Source organism: Triturus cristatus, chromosome 12 (genome assembly GCF_964204655.1).
Source record: "Triturus cristatus chromosome 12, aTriCri1.1, whole genome shotgun sequence".
Lineage (NCBI taxonomy): Eukaryota > Metazoa > Chordata > Amphibia > Caudata > Salamandridae > Triturus > Triturus cristatus.
In genome coordinates this window covers 611106979-611130712 of record NC_140595.1, presented here as the reverse complement: position 1 = coordinate 611130712, position 23734 = coordinate 611106979, and the positions used below count along the sequence as shown (strand labels likewise).

At 46.3% G+C, this 23734-nt stretch overlaps 1 protein-coding gene across 2 annotated transcripts in view; it reads left to right on the top strand.

The window, feature by feature from the left end:
* SPIRE2 (spire type actin nucleation factor 2) overlaps nucleotides 1-23734 on the top strand; it is a 256806-nt gene that overhangs the window by 186018 nt on the left and 47054 nt on the right. For both annotated transcript variants that reach the window (XM_085638754.1, XM_085638755.1), the window contains exon 9: nucleotides 4308-4524. In XM_085638754.1, the coding sequence (XP_085494880.1) occupies nucleotides 4308-4524 (217 nt within the window). The remainder of the gene's footprint in view (nucleotides 1-4307; nucleotides 4525-23734) is intronic.

Sequence of the window (23734 nt, the reverse complement as noted above, 5' to 3'; positions counted from 1 at the left end):
ATTGTAGCATGGGATCTGTCCCCGCAGGGCCGCCTTTGAGATGGGGTGTGTGCTATCATGTTCGATTGCCAGGAGTGCCATATATGAGGGAGGGAAATGCCAAAAGTGTGTGAAGTGCGTTCGACATCTGGGGCTGCTAAGCCACCCTGTTAATGTGGTAGCTCAGCATTCCCATCGGACCTGTGGTTGTTTGCCTGCCCAGGCTTGTGATATCAAATGCGAGTTTATAGTTTAGGAGAATTGCTGAGTTAATGGTATTGGGATAGTATAAAATAAGTATAGAAGCTTGGCAATATGGCCATTTTCATCAATGGAATTCTGTCCATCAGTGACAATGGGAGTGATGCCCAGTTCCGGGTCTGTTAATCTATGCAATTTATGGTAGCCCCATAATCTTCTGTAATCACTGTGGACCTATCGCATTTGATCCAAATCCCCAAATATTTGTTAGAGGTGGTGGTCCAGATTAATGGGAAGTCCAGCTCGTGGGGTTGAGTATTTGTTATCAGTGGGAATATCGTGGAAGTATTCCAGTTGATCGTGACTCCTGTGACAGACCGGAACAGAGTAAACTCTAGTATAACACGGCTGAGATTTCGCCCTTGGTCAGCCAGATAGACTGTAATATCGTTTGTGTATAATGACACAAATTACGCTTTGAGAATGGCAGCCTAAGTCTCCTGTTCAGCTGGTGATTCGCACAAGCCAAGTGCTCTGTGGCAAGTGCATAAAGTATGGGAGAGAAGGGGCACCCCTGATGAGTAATCTGACCGATGTCGAAGGGTCCGAGAGCAGACTGCCCTTTCTAATCTGGGTGGTGGGAGCAGTGTACAGTAGCTGTACCCGACCAAATAATGTACTGTGGTATGCCCATTCAAGACAGAACTGCAAACATGTAATGCTGTTTGATCAAGTCAAAGGCTTTAGCTGCATCTAAGGTAACAGACACTGCTTCCTGTCTAGGGTTCAGCTAGTGTATAAGTGCAAAAAGAGTTCTCAAATTAGGTGTTGTGGATCTCTTGGGCATTAAATCTGCTTTATCCAGGAGAACCAGCCCGGGCAGCGACAGGAGCAGCCGGTTTGCAAGCATTTTGGCCAGGATTTTTTAATCTATATTTATTAATGACAGTGGATAGTATGGGTCTGGATGATCAGACAGTTTACTTGGTTTAAGGAGTTTTATAAGAATCGATTCGCTCAGCGTTTGTGACAAAGCACCCAATTGCAAAGCCTTGTTTCCACCTGAAACAACCTCGTCTTAAGCAATGTTATGTATTGCTATATAATTTGGAAGGGACCCAATTTCCTCCCGGTGCCTTATCCGTGGGGAGTCCCATGATGGCGTCCCAATCTGAGAAGCCCCTCTATTCATGCCAATATTATACGATCAAAGTACTGTCCTATTTCACCTGGTGTTCAGTTTACACAAGAAGTATACAGGTGGGCCTTGTAGTCCACCAGTTCCAACAGTATACCATCTGCCTCATAGACCAGTGTGTCATTCTCTATTTGCAGATGAGTTATGGCTAGCATGTACCTGTCCGACCGTGCCAACATAGCGAGTGTTCTGCTCGGTCGCTCTGCTTATCTATTAAAGCTCCCTCATACTGATGAATCAAGTGGTCTCATGGCTGTTTTAAAGTAGCTAGGGGGGCCTGCCCTCCAGTCTTCTGCAGAGTCTACTCAGTGTGTGTCTGTTTAGTGTCCTACTTGGATCCAAGGGAAAAACCTGGCTGTCATTCTATGTGGCTCATGTCTTCCTCTGGTATCCGCAGCCCATGGGGCCTCGCTGTCCGCGTATCCTCGAGGAGTTTCTCGACATTGTGGACTACTTTGAGGCATGTAGAGTATAGCATTGCATACTATATGCTGGTCTGGCGCAACTTGCGTTTGATAATTCCTCCACTGCCAGGGTGAAGTCCGGAAACATTTGAGAGGGTGGAGCCCTCATGCCGAAGCGTCTGCTTCTCCCAAGATAGGCGAAGGACCATATCCCGATCATGGTAGCTGAACAATCTGGCAGGGGCCTGGAACCAAGTGACTGGTGAGCTCTTTCCACTGTGAACAATGGTGAAAAACTGTCCGCCCCCTGGCGCAGCAGTTTTTTTAGGTGGGCTTGCTGTAGTCTACCAAGTTGCCAGTGTTCATTGATTCCAGCAATACTACTATGCAGATATTATTATGCCTCAACCTGGCCTCCAAGTCCTCATTCTATGCTCTGATGATGTTTTCAATATGTCCAGTTGTGTCGTCCTGCAAGCTGGAGATTTGGTTTTCTGCAGTAGGTATGCATGTGCTGTACTTGTCTACTAAGGACGTTGGTGTACCTACCTTATCTGTCAGGGTGTCTATTTTGTTGTCTGTAGATGTTAGACTCTTTTGAATGTGAGCAAGCAGTGTCTTCACATCGGTTTCTGTTGCTTCAATAGGGGGTTCCTGCATCATAGCCCCCCTGTCGCTTAAATGTGCTCTGCCTTTCTTAGTTTCAAAATGTGGTTTAGCTTGATTAGCATTGGACTTTCCCATCTTTGCAGGTCCTAAACTGTATGTAGGGTGCACCCCCTTGAGCTGTTTGGATGCTGGTCAGTGGAGAGGCGGTCAGCAAGTTTTTGTTGAGAGGGTGATGCCCTCTACTCGGGGGTTACTTCCCGGTATGGGTCGTCCCCTGTGTTAGTTACTCAGAAGCCAGGGGCGGGCATCCCCAGCCACCAGTATTCAGGCCAGGCATGGTCAGCTGGGGTCAAAGTTGGTTGGGTCAGAAGACCACTATCTGCCGGCCCACATGCTTAATGCTTAGGGATGTCTGGCCAGGTCGTAGCTCTCCCAAGTGGCCCCAGTTACCAGCGAGGGCAGTTCTACGTTCTCTGCCATGTCATCAATTCCCTGGGGTGTTTCCTCATGGGGCCCACAGTGGGTTGCCGAGTCCCACCCCTGGTACCGGGTTACTCTCAGGGGCACGAGCAGACTCACCACTCTGCCACCAGGCTTTTGATCACTGTAGCCAGGGGCTGTGCACTCTTCTCGCTCCTGTCCAAAGGGGCCCCCGCTCACGTCACACATACAGGGTTTAGAGATCTGATGTCAGACAACCTTCCCCAGTCTGTCCTAAGGCCTCATGCCATCGGCACGGCTCCCTGCCATATACAACGTAAGTCTGTTCTCGGTCTCAGCAGACCCCGCCGGGCCAAAACTCCACCAGGCGGTCTCCGTGCCCCATGGCTGTGTCCATGTCCCTCACTACCACACCGTGCCTTGAGGTTCATCCATGTATGTAAGCCCACGGCAGGTGGCCGAACCCTGCCCCCCCTCCCTCAAGCTCACAGCAGCTCACAGTAGGTACGAAGAGGTTCCCTGCACCACTGCCGGGCATCCACCAGTTGTCAGGGTCTCGCCAATAAGGCCGTCCATTCCTCCCCGTTAGACCGGCTCCTCTGCTTCTCTCCAGTTCACTTATTCCATTTCCGCTGCCTGCAGCAGCTGTATGGTGTGAGCCACGCAACCACCATTTTCGACCAGGTTGGCCTGCTTGTTTCTCACCAGGTCCTCTGGGGCATCTTAAACTGGATAAACCCTGCAGGCACAGTCCATGGGTCATGCAGTAGCCCTATAAATCTTTGACAGCATACTAGACTATGGATGGTGCCAGGATTAGTACGGATAATTGTGCAGGCACAAGGAGCCTCAATAGAGTGCTGCCATCCTGGAGCCAAGCTCTCTAGTGCCCCAAGATGCTTCCCAACTTAGAGCAATGGATAGAGGTATGTTGTTCCAAATCCTGAGTGCATAAGTAGAGAAGGCTGTTTAATATTGTTTACACTTCTCCTTGTCAATAGCCACTTGAGGTCGTGAGTTACTCAGCCAAATAGGCGGGAGTGTTGTCGTGATGGCTTTGTAGATAATGCGGTTAGTTTTGAAGATGGGGTTGGCTGAGGGGAAGGTGGGGGAGTGGAGCTATCAGTCGGCAAGAATACATTAATAAATGTGATTACAATGATTCCTAAGATCATAATGCTATGATCGCTATAATGCGTGGAGTTTATATAATGGGAGCTCCTCTGATGCTATTAAAGTGTGAATCTCACCATGCTTAACAATCACGTCACGTGACTGCCATGATTCCTAAGATGCACATGTTGAAAATCGTGATGTTTTTCTCATTGACTTAACAATTCTTGTGTATTGGAGCAATGGACATAGTACTCCCACATCAAGTAAAATCTGTTAGGAATTGGTTTTTCTAAAACGCTTGTTAGAGTGCAGCCCAGACATATGGCTCTAAAATATTAAATATCCCTATATTTTTGCAGGAGGAGGAGTCCCCCAGTGTAGAGATGCGGAGGGTGACCAGTTCCCCATTGCCTCTCAAGAGGGACCGCTCCTTCTCTGAACACGATTTGGCACAGCTTCAGAGTGAGATGGCTGACAGCCAGCCAAGTCAAGGACACTTAAGACCAGTGAGGACCGATACCAGACCTCGTTCAGGAAGCATGATAGCCACGCCAATCTACAGTCTGAAAAGCAAGGGTATGTATTTCATGTGACTTAATGTACTTAATCATTAAATGAATGGCTAGGTTGTTGCCTGCCCAACATATATTGAGGTGTGCAGCTAAGATAATTGAGAAATAATATCAGAATCAATGCCATTATTAGGAAATCCTTGGACAGAGGTATTTTATCACCAGCAGGCCAGTATACATGGCTGGTGGACTAACGAATATGTAAGTAATGTCAGGGCGTCTGGCTCCTTTATGATTATTTATAAACCGGCTTTTGTCAGCCCACAATACAAAAAGCTCCTTTGTGTCTGAGGCATTTGTGCATTATGCTCTGTTTGCATACATTTGCACAAAAGCAATTTATACTGCACCACCTGGGCATGCCTTCATTGGAAACGGCTAGAGTAGAATTAATGAAGTGGTGCACTACAGTCAATACACAAATTCGCTATTGTCCTGATAACAAGTCCAGTCAAAGCTCCATTGGATTCATCAAGCTTTATTTAGATAATGTAAACAGAGCATCATCCAGCCAACGCATTTCGTTCATCAGTTGATTGAACTTCTTCAGGGCTAATGTTCAAAAACTTCCATAATTCGGTATATCTGAGACGTCCAAGATTTCACGTATCCAGGGACCATGTAGAATATGAATGCCGCCAGAGAAGTGATGATGGTACAACACCCGCCTGGTATCATATGAGGGTGGGACACATAATAATGTCCATGGTTTAATAACTACCGTACAAATGCCCGTCCAAGTACAGAAATAAGCAAAAGTTTGGACCGTTTGGAAACGGCTGCATGGTCCTGACAACATAGAAGAAGCTGTATGAAAGCGAATTCTAGTGACTGGTTCAATCACTATGAGGATAGTTACTCTAACTAGCATTAATTGATCTTGGTAAGTAAAACGTATTATGTAACTTATGCAACACGGTGGGCAGAGGGCACATATCAAACTGCCCCGCACTGGCCTACACATTTCACTTAGAACTGGATCCGTAAATACTATGATGTGCAACCCTTCTCACTTCTAACGATACGTCCAGAACATGTGTGGTAGCTTGCAAAACATTTTGCTATCTTGCAGTGGGCCCAAAGCCCGCCCTTTGCTTACAATTGGTGACTTTATCATTGTTCTTTATTTGCTTACTTCTGATTTGCTAATGTAGGCAGCCTTCATGTCCTCATCCTTGTTTGATCCTCCCTGAGAGCATGGACTAAGTACTTGTGTCCTTCCACTACAAGTGTTTTGGGAGCTACTTTTTGTTTTTGTTGAAGCACTCTGTGAAAGTGCATTTGTTTGTGAGCTATTTCCTTCCTAAACCCCCCCACGCTCTGTCACCCTTTCTTACCTGTATTGTTCTGTCCCCTCAAGCGCTTATGTTGCCCCATCTTCCACCTCTATAGATCTTTGTCCCCCTCCACCTGTCCCTGTTACTTGCTTCCTTCTGCTGTCTGTGTTGTTGCTTGCCATCTTCGGCTGTCCGGATAGTTGATTGCGTTCTCCTGCCCTCAACTATCAATGTTTTGCTTGCTTTCTCTTGCTGTCTGGTGTTCCTTGCCTCCACCCTCTGTCCATATTGTTAGCCCCCACCCGCTGTTTGTGTTGTTGCTTGCCCCTTCTGCCCTCTCCGTTGTGGCTTGCCTCTTCATTGTTGTTGCAGGCCCACTCACCGTCCTCCTGCTATTGTCTGTGTTGACCGCATACCCACCTGCCATAACAAAAAAAAGCCTATGATGCAGCCAGAGGTGGCTGCATCATAGAACATGAAAAAGAAAAAAAATTCAGCCATCCACAAATCCCTCCCTCCTTCTCGTTGTTGTTAGTTTCCCCACACACCACCTCCGTTGCTTGCCCCCTCGCACCCGCTATAGCAAAAAACAGTGCTATGACAAGTCTACATCATAGGGCTTTTTCTGTTTGTTTTTAACTTTCAGCTGTGCTCCACAGCAGATGCGCTGCTGTATGACATGGTTAAAAACACTGACAAGATATTGTCACAGTACGGACTGTACCTTTCATGCGGGCGGGGGCCTCACCTTGATTTGGACCTTGCTTGCCTTGATCACCTGTTTGACTTGTTGGCTGTGCTGTTGTGTTATCCCTCTATTGGACAATGGAACTCTAGCTTGGCTTCTGCCTTTTGGTCCCTTCCATAGCTCCTCCCTTGGGCGTGGCAAGGGCTTTCTTTTTGATGTTGTTACTTGTGTTTTGGGAAGTCATTGTGGCTTCATTACATTTGTGTTTCAAAGTCTATGGAGCTGGGGTTGCCCCGTTGAAGGGGCCCAGGGCTGATTGCTTAATTCTGTAGCCCAGCTTTTGTTGCCCCCCACCCCTGCCTTTTATTTTCTGCGACATGTGTAATTTTCTATTCGTTTGAATTCAATAAACAGATATTAAACAAAAAAAAAACACTGACAAAGCCAATACCACGCGTAGGTGAGACCTACTGTATTTGCCAATGTTTGTTAAGTTGACAGCACAGCTGTGTGCAAAACCTGCTGTTACAAGTTCTTTAAATATACATGGAAAGAGCTTTGCCTCCACAGAGAGAAATGTTTCTCTCTCAACTAATTCTATTGCCTGTTTGGTGTATATCTCCAGCTCTTATGGGAGCATTGCATTACAATGCATGACAGGTTAATTTACAGCTCAAAAGTAAGATCATCGGGGGAGGAGCCAAGATGGCGACCGGGACGGCAGCGTAGGCTCCCGGCTCCGTGAACCTCCGCATCCCGCACATATATCCTGCATGAGATCCTTAGCCTGCGCTATATGCCCGTGTTGGTGAATGAGAGCGGCAACCGATCGTGTGATTCCGAAGTTTCTGGCGGCGGTACCGCCGAAGAAATGTCCATTTGAAGTTTGCGGCCTGTGCAACCCTGGAACCGGGACCTCGAGTGGACAACATGGCCGGGCGGCAGTTCAACAACAGCGGCCTTTGGTGACTGGGTGGAGTCGGACTACCGGAGCGGTGCGAATATCGGCCTACATTTCGCCGTGGTCGTTCCTACCACTAAGCGTAGCGGAACGAGTGCATGCCCGAGGTGGCAATTCCAAGATTCTCCGGTGATTGCCTCAGCCTTCGCCGGTGAGCTGCCCGGACGCCGCCCGTAACTCGCCCTGATTCTTGCGGGCTGCTCCCGGATTTTCGCGGGTGCTGGTCCGTGGTGGGGATGACTGTTGCCCGTGACCACACACCGGATATATTTTTTTGCCTGCCCCCGGAACCCTGTTTCCAGTGACATGGACCTTGAGGCGCTTGTCCCTGAGTCCCGGTCCCAATCTGGGTTGGACCTACCCGGCGGCCATCTTGATAGGACGAAGTCTACCATCCTGTACACTGGGTCGCAGCAAGATTGGGAGTGTGCGACTATGAGGAGCGTAGCTGGGGTACGGTGACCTTCTTGAAGCTCTCGGTGCCCTGCATTCCACCTTGGTTCACGGCGCCTGGGTATTGGGGAGTAAGCTTGATGGTGTGGCATCAGCGTCGGAACAGTTGCGGCCTGCCTGTCCCCAGGTGCACAGGGACTTCCTACACTGCACACAGGAGGACAGTGTCGTGGTCGCCCCTGTGAATAGTGAACAGCTGGAAACTCCGGACTGTATACTAACGTGTGATCGGCTGGCTGTGGGTCTGGTCTGTTCCGGAGGTCTTGGACCTGAGTGGGGGGTGGTGGCCTTGTCCCGTGCGCGGCCTCCGGCGACCCAGGCAATATTCAAGCAACGATCGCCTGCTCTGGCTGATTCCGCCTTCCTGGACCTTGTGTGCAGTGCAGATCCTGGGGCAGCACTGGGAAAGACGACCCTCCATAATGCTGACTGTGTTGGTATTCAGAGACTTCCACCCTACCTGTGTGTGTCGCTTCCTGGTCTTTTTTGGACGCTCCTCTTCCTTGTAACATTGGACATGGCACTGGGTCGAGGGGTATGCCTGGGTAGATTCGCAAAGAGTGGCCAAGGATAAGGTTGATCCTTCAGAGGTGGTCATCTAATAGGCGTGCGGGCTCAGGGGTTGCGTGCTCTCACGGCATAACTGTTAGTGTAATAGGTGCATAATGTTCCCCATTTTTCTTTGACATGGTCGATTTTGTGTTGTTTATTGTTTGCTTTGGGGGGAAGACATATTGTGCGGGAGGGAGAAGCCGGGGGCATGTTTCGAAGGCCCTCCTCCAGTTTATTAATACTCTCTCTACCCCCCCCGCCTGGTGGGGTTTCTTTTCTTACTCCTATTTCTCTGCTTCTTCTATATTTCGGGTCTGGTTCCGGGGCGACAGGCACACTGCTGGGGGGGGGGGCCGTACTCATCTGCAGAGGTGCAGGGTGGGGGGTTGGGGGAGGGGATTCTTTAGTCTTTAACCCTTTTTTTCCATGGCCTCCTTTTTCTTTTCTTATTCTTCTTTGTCTTCTTTTCTGGGATCAGCATGGTAGAACTCCTTCGTTGTTAATCACTGCTTTTTCATGTGTGCCACAATTTCCGTGGTGTTTTCTGGGTTTTAGGGCAGGGGACTGCAGGCGCAAATGGCCGTGATATTCCTCCACATCCTGAACTTCCTGTTTCAGCGCCATTGATTAGATAGATTGCTGTTTATTGTTGACGTTTATTATTCCGCCTGCCATTTTTCGCTGCTGGGAAACTGTTTGGCACCTGATCCTTCCATCCTCCCTTATTATAAAATGAAAACCTTTTGTATCCTGGTCTCCTACTTGGGCTTTTCAGTGGCCAAGAGTATACTAGCATGGAGATTCTGTTCCCCGAGGTGCTGTCTGTGATAAAATTTGATTTCTGTTACTCTGACTGCTTAGCGGCCGGCCCCGGGGGTTGTAGGCCCATACTTGTTATTGGTTGAAATGTCAATAAAGGTTTTTCAAAAAAAAAAAAAAAAAAAAAAGTAAGATCATCACAGATTTTTTTTTTAAATCTCGTACATGAATTGTAACAGTGAGAAACTTTTTTCTATGCAGCAAACTGATTTTCTTTAGTCCAGAATGTTCTGTACACACACATCCTCACTTCATCTGCTTAAAACAATCACTAGCATAGCTAATAGGTTTGGCTGAGGCATGTTAATGCATGGAAACACAGGTATTGCGCCAATGCAGTTTGCAAGCGTTAGCACACTAAAGGCAAACCTATTAGTTTTGCCAATGCAGTGAGCAGGATCTATCGGGTGCTGCATTTGGCTTCCATCACCAAGAAAACCAGTTGAAGGGCTCTGACTGGCTGCGGGAACAAGATCACGGCCCTTTCAAGAATCTCAGTAGATCTGAAAAATATGATCAGCCACCCGAAGTTTGGACTTGGGGAGCTGAATTCGTGAAATCCCTGCGAGAGACAGATACACAAACCAAGGCACCTATTATAACCTAAGTGCATGAAGTTATAGAAAGGTCTGAAATGTATATTCATACACTTGAACAACCCTCCATCCCGCTTATGTCTTTATTGATTACTTGAATACACAATCTAAACCAATCATGATAAAAATAAATGCAAAATCATTCTCATGAGCCATCACTCACATGCAGGAACCACGATAGGATGTATAACTTAACAACAGAAATTAAACTTAAGTCACATCTGGGCCAAATACATATAATTTCCAGTTTTCTTGGGGGAGATGAGACCAAGATTTTAGAGTGTCATGGCAGAGAGTTCCTGAAGGTTGATGCGAGGGCACCTGGATATCAAGGGGATTCTTGATGAGGCATCCTGACTTTGGTCTGGTACAATATAAAGCAGGGCATGCAGAGCAGAAGAATGGTGGCCAGACTACCTGCTGGGAGCCACTACTTGCAAGGACTGCAGATGGACAGCCAAGTCTAGCAGGGTACCTAAGATGAGCCTCTATTGTGCAGGTCTCACTCTGATTGCCTAGCATTCTGTTCTAGTCAAGCCAGCAGAGATCATAACCCTTAAAGTGATTACACTATCTACTTGTGTCTGGTAAAATAATAATAGAGAATTATGCAGCAAGGGAATACTCCTAGTGCTAACTCTTCGTTATTTAGACATGACCTTACTGTCCTCTCGTTGAATGGGTGCCATTTGGCAGCCCAGCTGTAAGTGCTCTCCCCACAGTCTGCCATAAAAAATTAAATGTACCCTTGCGTGTCAGCATTTTGTGAAAATTACATAGAGATTTTTTTATTACAAGGTGTCGGGACAGGAATGTCCCATGCCTGGAGCACAGATGTGTGCTCCTGCCTTGAGTGCCCAACTGCAGGTATCGGGTGTCCTGTTTTTTTTTATTTCGAACTGGTGTGATGTGAATCTAGGTGTGTGAGCAGAGGCCAAGGCCTGTCCCTTGACATCAGTAAGTTTCTGTACCTGTCCTGTGACCTGGAGGAACACAACAAGTGCACCACATTGACCGTCAGCAGACTACAGTCAAGGGATAGGTTTAGCACAAGGAGGTGGTGGAAGCATACTATATTTTGTGGATCCCTGTTTGTGGTCAGACATTTTTATCTGTGTCAATGGAATGGAGGCCTATTGACCCACTCATTTAAAGTTACGCTTCTGTGTGCTCGTCGAACCTTTAGCACTAACAGCCCAAGTGTATGTTATGCAGGATTGTGTGTGTAGTCTGCGTGGTACTTGCAAGGAGAATGCGAGTGAACCAGAGTAATGGAATCCTGTGTTATCCATTTTGGATGTTCTGTCCTGGCCTTTTGTTCAAGATGGAGGTGAGATCGTAGTCCAAAACAGTGGAAGTGTATTGCTGACATTACTGAAGCTGGTGGGAGCAGACCTAGACACTGAAGTGAAGAAAGAGTAGGTCAGGCTGATATAGGAAATCAATTAGGCCGTTTTCTGAATGAAAAGCTGAGCCAGTGCCCAGAGTGTCCCTGAGCATTACAATTTGGTGGATGATATTGGGTGAAGGGTGTGACTGTAGACTGCTGTGCAAAGTGAAGTGGACACTTTAGGTGAGGCCCATCCTTTCGTCTTTCGATGACCACACATCTCAGTTGATAATGACAACCAGGAGAAGACACCTCACTTCTTTTTGTGCCTCTGTTAGGGGTGCTCTAGGTTGGAGATAAACGTGTTGTGAGAAGCACAATCCTACACAAAGGCAATGTATGGGGAGTAGCTTGGAAAGTACAACCAACCCACACCACTTCTACAAGTGCAGGCAGTGGATACTTATCTCCTGTCTGCTGATACTGTATAAAGTGGCTGTAACCCACTTCCCCACTTGTTGTTTCAGTTCCAAATACTCTGTGACCAAGGATGGCAGTGCTTCGCAGAGTAATAAATGGACAGCTGTGAAACCAGAGCTGGCATCTGCCTGACAGAAAGTTTTCCAAAAGTAAGGAGATATCACCGGAGTCTGCCTCTTGTTGGAAAGCTGTTTATCTGACCTGAGGCCGGAAGCCAGCTTGCCTTCAGGGAACGGGAAAGACCTTGCCACAGTGCAGGAGGAGTGACTGCACAGAAGTAGCAAGGTGTAGCGTGACTCTGGTACTGGTGGGGTATATCAGAAGAACTGAACTACAGAGAACGATCTGTGTACGAAGGTGTCGGCAGCTAACTGACTCCCCACCCATGGATCCTAGCAGGACCAATAACCATATTACCTGAATGTCACTGAAGCCCATTCACGCTGGGCTCTGAGTCGGTGTGGATTGTACTGTCATTATGACTGGAGAAAAGCAGCATGCACCTGGCCACTGTGCTCAGAAGAAATCATAGCTTGACCTTACCCCCGTGCCAGAAAAATTGCATCTTGACCCTAGCTGCTGTACCTGAAGAAATAATGGCTGGACTATAGCTGCCATGCCTGAAGAAATTACACATGCATAGAATCTGGAATTGTAGTCAGAGTCAGTGAAAGCACCACATGCTGGGGTATGTGCGCTGGTGCAGCTTGAGCTCTGGGTATAGGCATTCCTCCAAAAAGCTTGTCTGGGGTTGGCTGGTGCCTGGAAGAACTGGCAAGCAGTGTCAAAGTCAAAGCCCTTGTCATTTCCATGGCACCAAAAAGCCCACCAGGTGGAACCAGTGACTTTGAGGAGGGAGACGACACAAACTAGTTCTTCATCTGGATCTCAAACAATGCCAAGCCCAGTGCTCGTCGCATGCTTGCATGAACAGTTTCACCTCCCTCTTCTTTATTGCCTTGGAGTGCATGAGGCTACAACTTGAAGTCATGTTTGGGCCCCAAGTGCCACAAGCAGGCCTGGTGGTGGTCTGAAATTGAAATCTGTCGAAGGCTGGATTGACAGCTTGGAACATTACTTTTTAAGGTTAAAGTACCTTGGTAGTACTTTCTTGTTCCCAAGAAAAAAGGCAATCTGATCTGATCCTAGATTTGAGGGTCTTGAATTCCTTCCTTCACAAGGAAAAATTCATGATGCTATCCCTAACGTAGGTGCTTCTGTTGCTGGAACTGAAAGACTAGACAGTATCCCTTGACTTGCAGGACAATTATTTCCACATAATGATACTGCAGCCACACAGAAGGTACCTGCGAATTGTGGTAGGCGCTACTGACTACCAATGCTCAGTCTTCCTATTCAGGTTAACATGTATGGTGATGGTGGTGGCTGCTGCACACCAGCACAGGTCGGTAATCTCAGATTTTCCATCTCTGGATGATTGGCTGCTAGAGGTGGGCTCACCACTATTGCTGTTGGACCACATGAACACCACATCCTCTCTGCTGTTCAACTTAGGCTTTTCCATCAAACTTCCACCCATGTAGATTTCCAGGAGAAGTAGGGGCAGTACTGGACATGATATCTCTCAAAGTCTTTTTTTCTCCCCAGAGAATTCCGGACAGTTGTGATAGGATTCTGGTGTTTAGGGAGGGAGCTTGGATTCCAGTCCTGAAGGTCCTCCGCTTACTATGCTGCTTTCCTGCATACTTTAAGTCATGCATGCACACTAGTATAGGAGAGCTCTCCAGTGGTGCCTTCTTCTGCAGTGGTTCCAACATGTGTGAATCTCATCAGGATTGCACAGGACACTGCAACGTACCTCCTTTGGTGTTGGGTACTGGAGAACCAGTCATGAGGCAAGTCCTTCTGCCTACTATCAGCAGCAGCCACAGTAGTAAAAGATGCCTCCACATTAGGGTGGGGTGTCCATCTGGAAGAGCTGGAGGCCAGAGACCTCTGAATATTTCCCAGGTCCTTCTTGCATCTGTGTATTTCGCTGGCTTCAGATCTACTTTCAGCTCCAGCTTTTCATCAACCCTAGAATCTCTCCCACCTGTCTCAATCTTTTGGGAAGTCTTTTTGCCACCTAGCATTTTCCATTGATGGTGCTCTTTCTTGGCACCTATTGCCTGGTATGTTTTTAGACACTAGGGGCATAGTAGCTACTGGAAGGCGTAGCCTTATCTCTGGCAGATGAAGACAAGCACAGAGAACACCCCATTCCTAAAACACAAGTGAAAGGATAAACAAAAATAGTGCGCCGCAACAAGTATAAATCGACAGGTGGGAAGAGTACATGCAATAGGTCCAGTCGCCATGGGAGAAAACCAAGCGCACAAAGAAGGGACAAATACAATTAATGTACCAATGAAAAGCCCACATTTGAGAATGGCACATAAAATAACAAATGAAAATCAATGGGTGTGCCAAAAGCCCACAAAGAAGATACAGCATGTCGAGAGACAGCGCATTCGCACTGCATAGGCTCGACCTAAAACATGTAGGTCCACCCATCCTATTTTGGTGGGCAGACATGCGGACATTTCTCTATGCAGGGCCACCGGAGAAGTTTTGCCACGGTGGAGAGGGATGAGTGTCCACCGTGCCCAAACTTAGGGTCCGCCTGCATAGAGATTGGGTGGGCGGACCACTATGTTGGCGGAGAGGGAACTCTGATGCCTTTGCGACGGAGTTCCCTTCCTGCCAACATATAAATCAGGCCCTGACACATAGGGGCCTATTACGAAGTTGGTCGTAAGGCCTCCGACCTCAGGTCGGAGACCTTACAGCCGACATTGTCGGTTTCAATTCCGACCTGCTGATTTGGATTCAGCCAGTCGGAATTGAAACCAGCCGGTCATTCCGGCTGGCTTCCGACGGGCTGATTGGGCCCGTCGGCCAGTCAGAACCAGCACGTAATCCAAATAGACTGCTGTTTACGCCATCCAGATGCACAGATCCGGCAGGGCCATCCAGATGCACAGTTTCCAGCAGGGTTTCCATTCCTGCCTTTCCGACATGGAAACCCTGTCAGAAAACGTGTTTGGGGGCCCACAGTAGGGCTCCCTTTCCCTTGGGGCCTCCGGTTGGGGCCGAGGGGGCCCCTTGAGGTGCCTGCCTTGGGGTGCAGGGATTAACACCACATCCCATTTCTCTATGGGAGCATGTACTACGAGCGGTTTATGGGCGTAACACATGCTTCCATAAGGAAATGTCGGAATGTGACTGAACAGTGTTCGGTCGCATCCTAATCAGGTAGTCAGGACCACCGACTGGAGGTCAGTCGGTCCCGTTTCCGAGACGGTGTTGAGCAGACGCAAGTCCGCCCGACATCGTAATAGGCCCCAGAATTTCCATGGACCCCCAGATGGCGGCAGCAATAGTAAATTGGCATACTCCATCTATTGTGGAAGAAACACAGTGGGGCCTAATCACACAAGTAAATGGATATATTTAAATTTACTATTAGAACATTTAATTTTGCACTTCTGAATAACTTTACTACTTTGGGCTATTTACAAAAACCAGCATGTAAAGTTACTCAAAAATGTACACTCACATGTCTCCACACCCTGAAATAGTGTGGCAAAATTTAGGAGTATAAAGTTACTACTGCAAAAAAGGAGCAGGAGTAAGTCAAGCACCACACAAGGTCAATAACTGATAGTGCCACACCCTCCAATAGAAAATAATGGAGGTAGGGACTTAAAATAGAACCCAATCGGCACAAAATGTTAACTTAAATTATTTCAACTTCTCAAATATATAATTTAATGGTAAAATTGTATATATCATGAAAAAATATTGTATGCGTAAATATTTTAATTTAAAACAAAATGTAACTTTAATTTGTGAAAAAATAATTTAATTATTTAAATCAATTCTATACAAATACTATTTTAATTTTTAATACATTATAAATATATACATTTACTTTAGTTGGGTATTTTTTCTTAAACCATCTTTAGAAACATTAAATAAAAATATCTAAATTAAATTGTTAATTGAAATTTAATTTAATAGTGCTATAACATTTTTTATTTTGTTATATCATTAAATAATTATATGAACTTAATTTACAGTAATATTCAACATAACATGTTTTACTAGTTTTTTTTAAAGTGTAATAAACATTTTACCTTTTCCCTATTCTTTATCATAAGGAGACCTACACCTAGGTAGCAGAGGTCTCCCTATGGTAAAGTAGATGGAAAAATATGTTTTTTTTAAAAACTTAAAAGTAAAAATAAATGTATCTAAAATATTAATGCAAATTCATGTTATATATATATTTTAAATATTAAAATGCTGCACCACCGTTAGCATAATTCTGAATTACATTTTTAACTAATGTAATTATATTAAATTACATACATTTTTAAAAATCTGAAATTTGAATTTTAAAAATCCTACCAAAAGAAAAGAAAATATTATTTATTAATAATTATTATGAAAGTGATGCATATCATTAATTAAAAGTAATTGAATTCTATTTTAATTAAATATATAGTGGGAATGCTAACATCTGGTATTGGGACCTGGACAGGCGAACACCCATCGCAACGAAGTGATCACTTCGCGAGGACATTACAACGCAATTAGAACATCGCAATAACGTTTACATCGTAAGGCACAGCAACGCTGAAACGTTTACATCGTAAGGCATACCAACGTAAGCCAGAACAACGCACCTTACGATGTAAACGTTAATGCGATGTTCCTCTACAACTGTCCGGCACAATCACGCGATGTTATTATGATGTTATAATAGCAGTCACGCGAATAGCATGCACAGACCGTAAAGATGTTAAAATAGCATTGCTTATTATAATTGCATTGTTTATTATTTAAGACATTGGGACGCATCGCGCACACGTTAATGCGAAACAAAACGACAAAAAAAAATGTATACAGTCACGCAAGATGTTATAATAGCACGTAGACGCGATATTATTGCAGTCATTGGTGTTTGGTGATAATAGCATTGCTTATAATAATAGCATTGTTTATTATTTAGACATTGGCACGCATCATTAGTCGATGTAAACGTTAATGCGAAACAAAAATACAAAAATACATTAATAATTAATGATGTTATAATAGCATTGCTTATAATAGCATTGTTTATTATTTAGACACTGGCACGCATCATTTGTAGACGCGATGTTATTGCAGTCACGCGATGTTATTATGATGTGATTATATCATTGTCGCGATGTCATCATTGCTTGGTTTTCGGCACACCAAGTTTTTTTCGTGAAGCCCATCAACTAAACACTGTTCGTCTAGGGAAAAATGTCCGGCACAAAAGGATGGATGTGTGGAAAGCTGGCTGGATGAATAATGGTTGGATGGATGGATGGATGAAAGGGTGGGTGGATGAATGATGGGCGGATGGATGGATGGATAGATGAATGATGGGTGGATGGATGGATGAAAGGGTGGGTGGATAAATGATGGGTGGATGGATGATGGGCGGATGGAAGGATGGATGAATGAATGATGGGTGGATGGATGGATAAAAGGGTGGGTGGATGAATGATGGGTGGATGGATGAAAGGGTGGATGGATGAATGATGGATGGATGGATGAAAGGGTGGGTGGATGAATGATGGGTGGATGAATGGATGAAGGGGTGGGTGGATGAATGGTGGATGGATGGATGAAAGGGTGGATGGATGATGGGTGGATGGATGGATGAAAAGGTGGATGGATGAATGATTGGTGGATGGATGGATGAAAGGGTGGATGAATGAATGATGGGTGGGTGGATGAATGATGGGTGGGTGGATGGATGGATGGGTGAAAGGGTGGATGGATGAATGATGGGTGGATGGATGGATGAAAGGGTGGATGGATGAATGATAGGTGGATGAAAGGGTGGGTGGATGAATGATGGGTGGATGGATGGATGAAGTGGATGGATGGATGAAGTGGATGGGTGGATGGATGCATGTGTGAAAAGGTGGGTGGATGAATGATGGGTGGATGGATGGATGAATGATGGGTGGATGGATGGATGAAAGGGTGGGTGGATTAATGATGGGTGGATGGAGGCAGAGCTTGACATTTAGGTGCCGATCACGATCCGGTAAAAAAATTCCCCGTGCGACTCGTATCCGGTCTTTTTACCGTACGAATCGTACAAGTGCCGTACGAACTGGCAATCACGATTCGCATGGGAAAAAGACCATACGAATCGCATTGGGAATAATTCCCCACACGTCCTCGGGTCGGAAAAAGTGTCCGACACGTCCTCGTACGATTTACCGTACAAACGTGAAAAGCGAAGTCCGACCGGGGAATCACGATCCGTCCCGGGCGTCCGAATGTACAACCGTATGGTTAAAAGACCGTCCGCACCGAACTCCTATAACAACCATGGAGACGTCCAAACAGGTGCCCGGTACGTGCCGTACCCCCCCCCAGCCCCCGCATGTACGCGCCGTACCCCCCCCCAGCCCCCGCATGTACGCGCCGTACCCCCGCCAGCCCCCGCATGTACGCACCGTACCCCCCCCAGCCCCAGCATGTACGCGCCGTACCCCCCCAGCCCCCGCATGTACGTGTCGAACCCCCCGTGTATGTACACCCAAGTACGTGTCGAACCCCCCGTGTATGTACACCCGAGTACGTTCGAGTCGTACCCCCACCCGTGTATGTACACCCGAGTACGTGTCGAACCCCCCCGTGTATGTACACCCGAGTACGTGTCGAACCCCCCGTGTATGTACACCCAAGTACGTTCGAGTCGTACCCCCACCCGTGTATGTACACCCGAGTACGTGTCGAACCCCCCCGTGTATGTACACCCGAGTACGTGTCGAACCCCCCGTGTATGTACACCCGAGTACGTTCGAGTCGTACCCCCACCCGTGTATGTACACCCGAGTACGTGTCGAACCCCCCCGTGTATGTACACCCGAGTACGTGTCGAACCCCCCCGTGTATGTACACCCGAGTACGTTCGAGTCGTACCCCCACCCGTGTATGTACACCCGAGTACGTGTCGAACCCCCCCGTGTATGTACACCCGAGTACGTTCGAGTCGTACGCCCACCCGTGTATGTACGGTGCGTACGCGCTGGGGGTACGCACCGTACATACACGGGTGGGGGTACGACTCGAACGTACTCGGGTGTACATACACGGGGGTACGACTCGAACGTACTCGGGTGTACATACACGGGGGGTTCGACACGTACTCGGGTGTACATACACGGGTGGGGGTACGACTTGAACATACTCGGGTGTACATACACGGGTGGGGGTACGACTCGAACGTACTCGGGTGTACATACACGGGGGGTTCGACACGTACTCAGGTGTACATACACGGGTGGGGGTACGACTCGAACATACTCGGGTGTACATACACGGGTGGGGGTACGACTTGAACATACTCGGGTGTACATACACGGGTGGGGGTACGACTCGAACGTACTCGGGTGTACATACACGGGGGGGTTCGACACGTACTCGGGTGTACATACACGGGGGGGTTCGACACGTACCTGCGGGGGCTGGGGGGGGTACGGCGCGTACATGCGGGGGCTGGGGGGGGTACGGCGCTTACCGGGCCACCTACTCTGGTCGTTTCGCGCCGTACTTCGCATTTGCGGCACTTTTTGGGTGCCGTGAAAATATTGCCGTCCGGACTGCTGTCGGTTCGAATCGTAATTCCTGGGTCGTGAAACGCTGCCTAGAAGCGTCCCGACGTCACGTCGCAGCATTCCCGGATCACATTCGTATGCATATTTTCGTCGGTCGGTGTTTTTTACGATTCGTACGGAAATGGTGTTTCCGTGCGAATCGTAATTCCATGTTTGTAATGTTTTACAACCGGGTACGAGTCGGACGGAGAATACGCTCCGACCGACGGTTCGTACCCGGTTTTTACCGGATCGTAATCGGCACCTTAACCTCTGTCTTTGAATGCACATTACATGTGACAAGATAAGAACAACATTTAAAGGCCTGAAGAGCACTCGCTGAAGAATGTAAGGAGTGATGGTGATGGTGAACAGGATATGCTCCATTGGAGGGCAAAGTCATACTGGATAGCCTAAAACAAATAAAGCCAGTGAAAATATTTTAAAACTGTCAAAACAAATTAATTCACTTAAGCGTCCCTGCCGAGACTCGAACACGGTTCCCCAGCTCCAAAGTCGGCTACACTGGCAGCTAGGCCATATCGGAGCCAGTCCCCTTTTGGTGTAGGATCCCTCTGGGCATGATATTGTATTCCTTGTTATTAGCATTACTAACGATGAACATGTTTCTAAAGGCGCTTTGGGGAGGACACTGTGCTGCAGCGATGACGTCCCTACTCTACAACCAGTGGACACTTACAGGAGCGTGGATACAAAGTATGCCCACAGCATGCCTGCAAAAGTTGGAACCTGCTCTAGGCATCCTTGCCTGTCCTTGATCACTGGAAGGCACCAGGACTCTAAACTAACCTTGATTTTAGGGCTCTGTATACTTTAAATCTGAGGGCAAAATTGATTGAAGTACGCAGATTTATAACATTCAAAAGTTGGCAAGGTTGTGGAAGGATTTTGCAAGATACAGCAAGATGCAACTTTTTGAAGTACTAACGTTCCCCCTAACTTTTTATGTCTCGCCTGACCCAGCGCATGCGCTGGTCTGGCGAGACTTATTGAGAGTGCTCCAAAAAGTGATACCAGGCCAGCCTAGAGCTACAGTGCATGTGCGCGGGCACGCGCGCTGCGCTTTACCGCGATTACTTTCACTTTCGCGGCCGCTTTGATGTTTGATCGTGATCACTTTCGCAGCCACACGGCCTCTTTGCATAGCCAATAGGTCTCGCTTTTGGGACCTTTTAAGTATTTAGTTATGCAACTGTTGCATGGCTAAACACTTATAAGGTCCCAAAGGCGAGACCTATTGGCTATGCCAATGCTTGTTTTTAATTTGTCAGCTTTTTGAGGTTCGTAATGTTGGCGAAATGGAGTTGGGCAAATTTGCACACCTCCGATTTTACCATTCTGTTACATGGAGACCATGGCGTCACATTAGGTCATGAAGGGTCTGTAAACCATTATGGGCTTGTCGTGGGCAGTCCAATTCATTAATTGCTCGGATTCACGCAAATACGTCATCCTTACAATTTTGCACATAAAAATGACACAAGCAGTTCTTTCAAAGTCTGACTCCACTGCCACCAAGTGGCAGATACTATAAACGCAGTCTACCGTGTTTTGGGCTAGAGCCGAGTGCTGGGAACACAATATTTGAATATTAGAAACAGCTGAAACGCTGTACCCTGCTCATGAGATTAGGAATTTCGAAATGCAAATATCACTCAGTAGCAGCTGAGTGCCTCTCCCTCGATGTCACGCACTCCTAAAGAATTAGCGTCGTGGGGACGGCGGGTGGAGGGCGAGGGGGGCCAGGGGTTAGAGGCGGGATCACGCATTGGGTCAAAATAATCCAAAAACTGTGGTAGGACACATGGAACGCATTGTGATGACGTGCGAGTTAGTACTCTGCGATGTTATGCACTTGCCAATAGCAATCAACGCATTGGCGTTGCAACAACGTGCGATGTTAAAATTGACAATGTTGTGGACTTTGTGATGTATTTAACGCGTGGTAAAATCGCACGATGTAATGGTGCGCGATGTATCAACATACATCCCCTGGACATGATGCTTGCAGGGTTGGAGAAAGGGAATGAGCACTGTGACATTTTTGCCTCTCATGAAATTAAAATAAAAACAATTAAAAAAAATATATATTTTATATTAATTTATACATTCATAAAAGGTTATCAAATTATTTTACAATTAAATAATTATATTTTATATTTATATTTTTTTAACATCAAATTAAATGTATTTATATTTTTAAAAGTTCCATTAAGGTAATTTAAGTTAAAATTATTTCATTTGGGGTTTTACTTTAATTCCCTACCTTTATTGATTTCTATGGGAAGGTGTTGAAGTATCAGTCGCTGTACATATGTGGTGCTGAACATACTCTGGCTCTGAACTGGAGTACATTTACTGCAGTTTTGTGTCCTTCTTGACTGTAGTAACTTTATAAGTGCAGTTTGTGTATAGCAATGTGCTTACTCTTTTGTCGGTGGGTGTCTGTCCATCCCTAAACCGCTCCTTTAAGCTCTCCTTATTCTTCCCCAAATCCCACCTATTTTGTAGTTAGCACGCCTTATGCCTGGCATTATTAATTTTGTAAAGGATTCCCATGCATCCCTTAAATTTAAGAGAGCACAGATGTATAGGTTATGGAAAATAGATAGCTGGAGTTTAACTCATTAGCCCAAACTAGAATTACAGGTAAACCCTTCTGGGTTGCCAGACTTGACTTCCTGGCTAAGAATAAAAACAGCAGTATACAACCTCCTCCTGCACTGGCTCAAGTGTTTGGTAACATTACCCCTTACTTCAGCTGCCCTGCTGCCGCTTAGCTAGCCAGTGAATTTGTTCGTGCACTTAATTTGTGTATTCCTTTTTGCTTCCTCTTTGGAGCTTACCTTAATTTTCCACTCACTTGAACTTCGTTCCTGAACTCTGAAATTGCCTCGTGGATGCATTGGAGCATGGCTCAGTATCCTGGGGGTTCAGTCTTGGTTCCCAACCAGTCGTGAAGATCATGCCTTTTCTAAAGTGATACGTTTGTTGCTGAATGCAAGATATCATGCACCAATTACTTGTGTTGTGAAGTAAAGGGATTGTTTCATGTTTTTCAAGAGTACTTAGCGATTGTTCCGTGTGGGTACTGTGCCAATATTCAAGGCCTGTCCTTAACCAGTGAACCCAGTGTCTCTACCAACCCCATTTCTTTCATGATTCCTAATTGGGAAGTTTTTTCTTCATTTTAATTGCAATGGGTGGATGGGTGGGTTTCTCGGCAGGCTCCTTTTGGTTAAATTATGATTTCTCCCACAATTTAACATCCATGGGGATGCTCCAGCCCACCTAAAAAATGTCATCACTATAGATAACTCAATAATGTCCCTCTGGTCCAGTGGCAAAAAGCCCATTAACCCCAAATATGAGCAGTTGCGTCTCTTCCGGGGTAGTTTGTTTACAATGCAGGCAAGCACAATGTCGAAAGAGCTACTTGGCCATTTATGAATCAGCTCTTTCATGTAAGGAAGGTTTTCACACCGCGCTATTCTAAGTTTTAATCTCTCTGCACAAAGGGCTTGGGCACCTCAGAGTTAAAGAACTCAACAAATAAAGATATGACAATGATTACGAATTATCTCCATCTTCACAGGGTCAATTTCTATTGTTTGTTATACCCTTTTAAGAGCTGGTGTTCCTAAAACTGAATATTACCAGCTGACAACAGTGTAACCTCTTTGTATACATCTTATAGTTAACTGACTACTTGTGTTACACTAGCTATGCCTTCTATGCTGACACACTTCCCCTGGCAACAGATACTACCAGCAAATGCCCATTTCCAGTGGTGGCTAGTGACTTTTGAAAGTGGTGGGCGTTAAAGTTCCATCCAACTTTCATGGCATGAACAAGGCAGCCACATGGTCCTAAGGTATAAACTGCATAATGTAAAAGCAGAAATCCTCTGACCAATTCCAGCTTCCCCGCTTGACCAAACTGTGTGATCCTGGGCAAATATTTTATTTGACCAAGCCTCGCTTTTCTTCATCATCACATATGAGTGCTCCTTAAAATACGCAAGTTCAGGATAGGCTCAGTACAAAGACATCTTATGTTTGAATTCACAGAATATAATGCTGCTTAAGGTATCATAAGAAACTAGGCCCCAGGTGTACAAAAACTCAGTAATAGCATTGTCGTTATGGTGAGGACACAGGAATGTTTCTAAATTCGTATTTAAAAAAATCATTTTTAAATGACATCAGGCACACATTGCTTGAGTGGCTGTGCCACAGCTTTAATATTTCAAAGGGCCAGGCCTGATATATTATAAAGCACCAGCTCTAGCAGGTCTGATATGTGACTGATTCGAGCCCACTCCTACCAGCCCACCAGAGACGCACCAGCCTTCCTTGTTTTTAGTCATGCTCATGCTCACTGCC